Here is a 9041-nt window from a genome sequence, read left to right on the forward strand (position 1 = left end):
CTTGATTTTTTAAAATACAAATTTGAACATCTTTTAAATTTATAATTTTTCTGCCAAAGTAAAGTTTGAAAATTCTTAAATTTTTTTCTCACTATTTTCAAAATTTTGATATTCTTTCCTCTTTACACAATTGTGAAAATTTTGTATCATTAAAATTACAAAAACAAAAAAAAAATAATAATAATAGTGAAAAAATATATCACTCAAAGCTTTGGTGATTTTTTGTGTTTCTCTATTTGGAAAGGTTGGGGTTGAAATTTTAAAATAAATTTTTAAAATTTATAATTTTTAGGCAAATTAAATTTTTTATCATTACTTCGAAAATTCTGCTATTTTTTCCTCCTTACACACACACATACATTTACACCGATTTGCTTGCATATACTTTATGTATATTTAATTTATTTACTCTTTTTTATACGTTTTTATGCACTTGTAAGTTTTGTAATAAATTTTATTTATTATAATAATAGCAATTATATATATATATATATGTATATATTTATATGTATGTATGCATGTAGTTAATATTATATATATGTATATCGATTATTACATAAATGCATTTTTATATACTTTCTCATTTCATTAGTTACATTGTATATTCATATCAGTTGAGTTAGTTTCGGATAAACATTTCAAAATTTTAACATAGTTTAAATAGGCAAAACTGGCAACAAAATTTCTATTTAGTACTTAATATTTATAGTTTGTAGCTTTTTTCGATTTATGCTTTTTTCCTAACAAAAGCACTCGTTTACACTTAAATTTAGCTAAATGTATTAACAATTTTAATTAAGAAACTTATTTACTTAATATTTTATTTTATTTACTGGTTTGTTGTTGTTGTTGTTGAGGACTTAGCAAAGTTAACTAGACACTAGTTAAAATAATATTTTTGCTAATGCAATTGTTACATTTAACAATCGCTTACGCGCAATAAAAACTAATAAAATAATAAAAGCTCGCAAAAAGCTCTTTTTATAAAAATCGCTATTTTTCTTAAATGAATGCACAAAGTGTTGAGGTTAGGCAGCAAACGTAAATGCAACGGTTGAGAATTATATATTTCACTAAATCTATATTTTTACAGTAGCGCGACAGTTAGGCAAGAGCTTTAGAAGCAGACGAGTAATGTATGTGTTAGCTGTACAACATTTTTAACATTTTAACGGAATTTAAAGTTGACAGTGTTTTTGAAAAGCTTTCGTGATGTAAGGAATATTTTGTAATGCTGAAAGCTTTCACTTCAAATAAGCTTTTAGGCCGAAATGCTTAAGATTTGAAATTAAAATAATATTTTAAGCGAAACTATTTGAGTTTACAGTAACTTACGTATATGCTTTCATTCAAAATTAGTTAAAAATAAGAGAAAAATGAAAGCTTTCAACGCTGTGTGGCTGTGAAAGCTTTATAAAAAAAATTAAAATTTTATATACAGCAAATTAAAATAGTTTTAAATGGAGCGAGTAGAAACTTACGATGTTCGATGAAATCATAAAACACAAAAAGCTTTCAACTCTGGGTAGCTTTGAAAGCTTTTAAAGATAAATTTAAATGTGATATGCAATAAAATAAAGTAGCTTTAAATGCAGAGAGTGGAAACTTTCAAAGTTCGATGTAATTTTTCAAACATAAAAGCTTTCACAGAAAATATGACTCTGGCAACTTACGTATAAAAGCCATTTAGTTAAAGTGCATTTAGATTTAAGGTGTCTCTAAAAAGTTTTTATATTAAATAAAAATATTAGAAGCAACCTTTTATAGTAAAATTTATTTTATATACGAAAGCTTTTTGGATGACGCGGATAATTTCGAAATTTATGAATAAGCAACTGTTATAATATGATATTGCATTTAATGTCCAATTAAAGTAAGCTTTCAACTCAAACTTATTCCGAAAAGCTTTCATTACAGGCTTGTAAGCTTTCATGTTTTCGCAAGACTTTTAACTTTTTCGTAAAACCTTTCATTTTTTGAAAAAAATTATAAGTTACAATTTCAGATTGAAAAAGTTATGACATAAACCATAAAAAGCTTTCAACGCATATCGTAAAAACATTCATTATTCTCTGTTATTCAAGCTTTCGTATATAGTTTAAAAGCTTTCACTGTAAAACACGTCATATTATAATTGTATTACATTTATCTTATATGTATGAAACTTAAGCTTTCACTTCACGTATGAGTTCTGCAAAGTTTTTAGTTTTTTTTCTTCCTTTACTAAATATTTTGAAGCTAAAAATCTTCTTTTTCCATATGTTCAATAAAAATTTCCATTAAAAAACAATCAGTCGCCGTTTCAACTGCCACATAAAAACATTGGCTTTAGTTATTTTGAAAAAGAAATAAACACTAATATATTATTATATTAAAGTAAAAATTTGGCATGCTTTCGTGTTATTGTTTCTAACGGCGCGCAAAAATTTCTTGGTGGGTTTGCCGCACTTACTATTTACTAATTCTTCTCTTAATCACATCTACTCGCTACCGCAATAACTGTTTTCTATTTACCTTCGTTATAAATTCGAGTTCCTCTCCCTGGCACGCGCTTGCTTTCGCTGCCGTTTACTGCGCTCTTCAAAAGTCGCTTATCTCGCCTTCAGTCTCTGGATAAGTGCAGGTGAAGGGATTCATCAGCCAATTGCAGAGGCCCTTATCCTGACGCTTCTTCTTCACCATTGTTATGCGATTGTGATGTTCTTTGGAGAGTCCCGACGTAAAGCTGCTCTCATCACTATCCCGCGCCGTCGCCACGCTATGGTAGCCGCTTTCGGCGCGTCGCGAAATGCCTGAATGCTTGGAGGTGCGTGGTGTGGACGAGTCATGTCCACTGTCGTAAGCCTCGCAAGAGGTATTCAATGGCAGCAATGGTAGTTGAGTTTGTGAAGACGTGGGCACTGTGGCGCCACCAACACCGGGTAGATGCTCTTTTTCCAGTGAAGGTCGCTTGGAGGGTGATAGCAATGCGGATTTTTCGTCAACTTCGCAGATGTCTTCATGTTCCAGTACGAAAGGTTTCTCAACTTTTGGCAAATTTGGATCGGAAGCACCGTCGGGATGACGCAGCGAAGCATATTGTTCCATGCCGGCGATTTGCATTATGCCATTCAGGCTGGGCAAACTGCCTTGGCTGGGACTGCGCGAAGGTTGTCTGAAAGTGCGAAGATATCGAAAGTGATATATGAAGGTTAATGCTTATTGATATATACAGGGCAAATTAATTCTAAATATTTCAAGACCTAAACATCTAGTCAGTTAGTTACATCCGGAAAGATCTCAAGTCAAAGCATGAACTAGATCTAAAAAGCTTTCCAGTTGTATTCAAGAAAAAGCATTAATCAGGCCTTAGCTGAAGAGTTTGGGAAACTTAAAAGAGGCCCTCACAAAGTAGACTTTCAAAGTAGAAGTTTAGTTATTAAGGCACATGCTATGATTTAAAATACTCTTTAATAAAAAGACCGTTCCCACGACAGTCGAGGCTAAGTCACCGGATCGGAATAGGAATTTTATATTGTCAAGGACCGTGAGCTCGAACCCATGCTTCGAAAATACGTCAGTTGTTTTCTCCAGCTGTAACAACAAATACAACAACCTCCAGTACTCGATATTGGCTTCCAATCAGTTTTCGATGGGCTACCAAAATTAAAACACCGTCGCTTGTTAATCCTATCCTATGCTTTTCTAAGTCGGAAAGTCTTTTGCACTCTCTTTTAAAAATTAGTATTTGTCTTGATATTTTGAAGCTAAATTCTACTACCGAGACAAATTAGCTAGCTATGGAAGAAAACCTTGTACACTCACCTGGGACTCGGTGGTCTATATGGTGGTTCACTACACACACTACCCGGTCCCGTGTTGAAGCGATACGCAGGCTCACTGTACACGCTGCCCACATCGCAGCTGCGGAAGACTGGCGTTACTTCGGCCATGGCCAGCTGTGAGGTGAAGATCTCACGTAAACGCGCTAATTGATCGAATTGGTTCCTAAAGCGAGAAAAAATAAAATACGTATTAAATATTGTTAGACAAGAGAAGTAATTTTTTAAGAAAACAAGACATTTTTAGGGACGAAACACCAACACTCAGCTTACCTCGTTCTTTCACCCATCGCGCAATCACTGAACGCATCGCCGGCCATGTTGAAGCTCGACACAATGGACATATTGTCAACGTGACTGAGTGCGGCTAGTGGATGCTCGCTATAAAGAGTAGAAAAATAGAAGAAAATAAGGAAACAGTTAGTTTTAATGTTAAACAAGAGCTTTTGTTCGGCCACTAATATCGACTGCCACAACTCACCCGCCCATTGTGCGCGCTATCTCCTCCTCTGTCACTTGCAGTCCACAATCGGACATGCCCATGCTGTGTTGCGAGAAATGATGCGAAGATTGCCTTGAGGGCGCATTTTGTTGCAACTCCTCGTGGCGACGTAATTCCTGTTGCTGCTCGCGTTGTTGTTGCTGTTGGTAGAGCGATTCGCGTGACACATGTCGCGACAGTATGCGATGTAGACTTTCATGTGAAATTTCACGCGAACCTAATGGCTCGATGAGCGGTAGGGCGGGTGGCACCTCCGACGGACCACTGTCTTGGTCCTCATCACAATCCGCTTGCCGATCGCTTTGTTGACCACCCACAACAACGCCATGCTCCGATGCCGCAGCGCTGCCTTGAGCGTATATTTGCTGTGAAATGGTGCCATAACCGGTGTGCGAGTGCGTCGAATGTATATCAGTCTCATCTTTTACTGTTGTCTGCGTAAGTCCGAGCGAGCCGGTGGCGCTGGACTGTCGTTGATGGTACAGAGCCTTCGAACCGCGTATCTCCGCAGGCGCTGAGGCATTCGTTGTGCTCACAGCTGTGGAAAGACCCATGGCAATGGCTTGTGCCAACTCTGCCTCACTGGCGCACAACAGAAACTGTTGTTCCAGCGGTAGTGAATGTTGTTGCTGCAATTGCGGTTGCTGTATGCTGTGCTGTTGGTGTTGCAATTGTCTTGTGCTCGTCGCGTACAAATCCTCCGGTGCATCGAGCGATTTCTGCTTCAGCTGTGACATGTGGTATGTAATGTTGCGCAGATGCTGTGCCTGCTGGTCGCGATGAGCCGCATTGCCAGCACCATGTGTAGGCGATGAGGCCGCCGATGTGCTTTGGAAGACCTGCGATGTCTGATTCTCCACCCATTGTCGTATCATAGACTTCTTGTGCGAATCCATAAAGCCGTAGCCTTGCACTTGTGACGGCGCCGTTGGCAGATTGCCGGCGGTTAGTGAACGTGCAGACTGTGACTTAGGACCATCGATCCAGGTCTCACATTGTTTCACATGATTCACTTCACGCATCAAGTGACGCGCTTCAGCCACTTTTGCGCGCGATACACGCGGCCCATCAATCCATTGTTCCTCGCTTATTTTGCGCATCGGACTGCCGGGACAGTCTAGCGCATCAGCGGCGGCGGCAGTAACACTGGCGCCACCACCCACACCGGGTCGACGTAGCGGCGAACCTTTGGGCGATGGCACGTTCGAACCCTTCGAGCACATCATACCAGCCATGCCGGGATGTCGTAAACTGCCCGCAACTATTTTTGGCGAGGAGGCTGAATGCGTAAGCGATTTCGTGCTGTGCACGGGTGAAAAGAACTGCTGCTGTTGCTGTTGGTCAGCGTTCACAGTGCTCACTTGAGGCGCCTGTTGTGGTTGCTGCTGCGCTGGTGTGGGACTGTTGACGTGGCCGCGCTTCAGACTGCCATTACGACTGGACGCATTGATGGTGGGACTTTGTGGGACTACAAAGAAAGAGTTAAGCGTAGGGAAAGTCGTTACCGAAAGTGTTTAAACATTACTCTTGCAATAAAATGATCGAATGTAGAGTAATAGTTGCGCCAATATATCACCCTCAATTACCTTTTTGTGCCGCTGTCTTCTTCAATGTACCCGCTGCACTTTTCGCCGGCGACTGCTGTTGTTTCTCCAAGCCGCTACCTTTTAGCGCTTTGCTCATCACACAACGATTGTCGCCACTGCTGAGCGAGGGCAAATAAACCGGCGGATGTTCACCATCCGTCGCATCGTCGCTGGGTCCCATGTAGATTACTGTATCGGCGGATAATTCGGAGCTGGAAGGGTCTGCGCCAGAGCCAGCCGACGAGCCGGTCGATTGATGACCTAGGAAATGATAATTTGTGTATTGGTTAAGAAATGCGGTGCTCAAAAGTAGACGAAGAGGGAAGGAAAGAAGTTCTTAAAACAAAAATTCGGTCTTATATTTCCACAATATGTTAGTTTGCGATAGACACGACTACTTGTAAAATGTACTTTTTGGAGCTCACGCGAATGCCGGTTTTTTGTTGCATTTTGGAAGGAGCTTCTGTTGAATCCGTTACCAAAGTGAGAAGGGTGTCTCTGTCAAGCTTTCATTCCCGCTACTAATTAATTTTCGCTTTAATCATCGGAAGAAATTAGGAAGATTCCACCTTCGACCGTTTCCGTTGCCACGGTGAAATTGGTTCACTCCGGCAACGATTTCCAAAAAAAAAAATTTATATTTTCAAAATATGGAATCACATCTGCCTTCGCTATGTATTCGAAACGAGACCAAATTTTTACCCACCCAAAACCTGTCTACTTTTAAATACCCCCTCTAAGCGATTACTCAACCCACTAATTGAATTCAACGCTACTCGCAACGACTTACCTCCATTAACGCCGGCCGCCAAGCCTCCCACACCCGTCTTGTCACTTGGCATTGGAAAACGGTGCTTACGTCGACGCATGCGATGTATGCGTGAGGCCAATTGTATCGTTGTCAATGCATCCGTATGTGACTGTGAGGAAGAAAAGAGCAACACAACAAAAACCAAAAACGAAAAAACAACAACATTAGTGGAGGAAGTCATGCAAATTGAAAGTCATTTATCATTCTCATTGTGACGCAAATGAATGGTCGCATCGAGCTCGTGCGACGAGTGTGATTTTATGAATGAGCAATAAATTGACCAACCACTCAGTCAGTCAGTTAGCCGACGTACATATGTATGTCGCGCAGTCGGCACTTTCATTATGAAATTGTTGTGCAATTAAGCAGCTCAGTGCAACAACGGCTGGATCCGTTGGAGTTGGTACACTCGAAAACACCGCTTAAGAGCATACCAATTACGCACAACAACAGTGAACCCGTTATTACACACTCCGACCACTACAATTTCGACATCAAGCATACACCTTGCAACACGCACTCACCTGTGTGTGCATCACGTGCGCCATTATGGCGACATGACACGTCAACGGCGCCAGACAATCTTTCAACAGCGGCGTCAATGGATGGTCCTTATTCGGCGGATGTCGTTGTCCGCTCAATATCGCCAGCAGTATGTTGCCGATGCCGGAGAGCGGCAGTCCCCCATTGCGGTTGGCACAACCACCCAAATCGATGAGATGCAAACGACTGCGTCCACCGGCCACTGTGCGGGGGAATGGTGTGAATTCGAATGAAAATAAGTGCATTAAAATTTTAGCACGAAAAGTCTAGAGTGCTCAGCGTTGCATTATTGGAATTCCAATTATTTTGCAGCCGCTGCGGCGACTGCTACTAGTATATTGAGTACAAAGAAGTGATGCAGGTACTTACCGCCGCCTTTGCGCGACAAGCTGTACTGGTAGACGTGCAGTGTGAATATCATGGCCGGCTCCAGACCGCCTTGTGGTCGTCCGGCGAGTGCGGCATCTAGGAACAATGCGGCACGTTCGGCGGTGGGCGCACGCAGTTCGGTGGGTCCGCCAAGGAAGTCATCACGTAAATAGACGCCCGGAGAGTCGTCGGATTCTGTGTGTTGAATAAGAGTTTGAAAAGACACAATAGAGTTGACGAAAAAGTGAAGCTAAACTTTGCGTGGCAACGAAATGCAGCGTATATGCTAGTATGAGTAATTTTAAATTTCCTAATGTATTCTTCTAAGTCTATATCCCTTTAAAGTAATTCCCCATTAGCCAAATCCACTTATAGCAACTTTTTTTTCAATCCTCGAAACAGTTGTTAAAGTCAATTCCCGGAATAGCGCTCAATGCGCGCAGCGATTCACGTTTAATGTCTTCAACGGTTTCCCCGTATCGGTCGTTTGAGTTCCATGTATAGTCAGAAGTCAAACGGAGCTGAATCAGGGCAATACGGTGGTTCAGCAAGGTCTTGGTGTGAAACTTTGTGAAAAACTCACGAAGAATCAATGAAATTCGCGACGGTGTATTATCGTGGTGCAAAAATCAAGTATTGTCGGCACATAATCCCGACCTCTTTTTACGAATAACCTCGTGCAAACGACGCGTTACACTCAAATAGTATTACTTGTGAACAGTTTGGTCGGTTGGTAGGAATTCGGAGTGCATCACACCTCGATAATCGAAGAAACTGTCAACATAACATTGATTTTTCATCTGTTTTGATCGGCCGGTTGATCGTATGTTTCCGGATCGTAGGCATAGATTCAAGACTCATCGCCAGTAATAATAAGTTTCGTGACGTTCTGCTGTTCGGAAAGCAGTATTTCACAGACGTTAAAGCGACGCTGTTTTTCGAAATATTTTATTTTTATTTTATTAAAGCTTACATAATAAACAAATTATTAAATAAACTAAAGTACGCAGCGCAAATTTTCGAAATAATTTGGTGATTTTGGAACCAATCGTGCTTCCACTTTTCTTAGGCCCAAATGAACTATCGAAATTATTATTTTTTCTATATCTTATATAAAGGAACACAGAAAGATGTCATTTCTATCCGGAGATGTTCTTCAACTTCTACTTGGTTTGAGTTCGCTGAAGTTCGCCAAATATGAAGATAACCAGTATATCATATATCTCTCTTTTTTTGAAATAAAATCAAAGAAAAGCAAGTAAGGAAGGGCTAAGTTCGGGTGTCACCGAACATTTTATACTCTCGCATGATAAAGTGATAATCGAGATTTCAGGCGTGGTTGTGAACCGATTTCATCCATATTTGGTACATGTCATCACGGTGTTAAGAAAATATTATGTACCGAATTT

General features: G+C 40.4%; 1 protein-coding gene across 2 annotated transcripts in view; it reads right to left on the bottom strand.

The window, feature by feature from the left end:
- Nucleotides 1-568: 568 nt before the first annotated feature.
- Nucleotides 569-9041, bottom strand: part of LOC108972283 (kinesin-like protein CG14535) — a 239412-nt gene continuing 230939 nt past the window's right edge. For both annotated transcript variants that reach the window (XM_018938832.1, XM_018938833.1), the window contains 8 exons: nucleotides 7633-7827; nucleotides 7245-7465; nucleotides 6700-6829; nucleotides 5910-6170; nucleotides 4303-5791; nucleotides 4095-4202; nucleotides 3805-3987; nucleotides 569-3154 (listed from right to left, as the gene is read on the bottom strand). In XM_018938832.1, the coding sequence (XP_018794377.1) occupies nucleotides 2581-3154; nucleotides 3805-3987; nucleotides 4095-4202; nucleotides 4303-5791; nucleotides 5910-6170; nucleotides 6700-6829; nucleotides 7245-7465; nucleotides 7633-7827 (3161 nt within the window). In that variant the 3' untranslated portion in view covers nucleotides 569-2580. The remainder of the gene's footprint in view (nucleotides 3155-3804; nucleotides 3988-4094; nucleotides 4203-4302; nucleotides 5792-5909; nucleotides 6171-6699; nucleotides 6830-7244; nucleotides 7466-7632; nucleotides 7828-9041) is intronic.

This window comes from Bactrocera latifrons, unplaced genomic scaffold (assembly GCF_001853355.1).
Source record: "Bactrocera latifrons isolate USDA-ARS-PBARC rearing strain unplaced genomic scaffold, ASM185335v1 scaffold_39, whole genome shotgun sequence".
In the NCBI taxonomy this organism is placed as follows: domain Eukaryota; kingdom Metazoa; phylum Arthropoda; class Insecta; order Diptera; family Tephritidae; genus Bactrocera; species Bactrocera latifrons.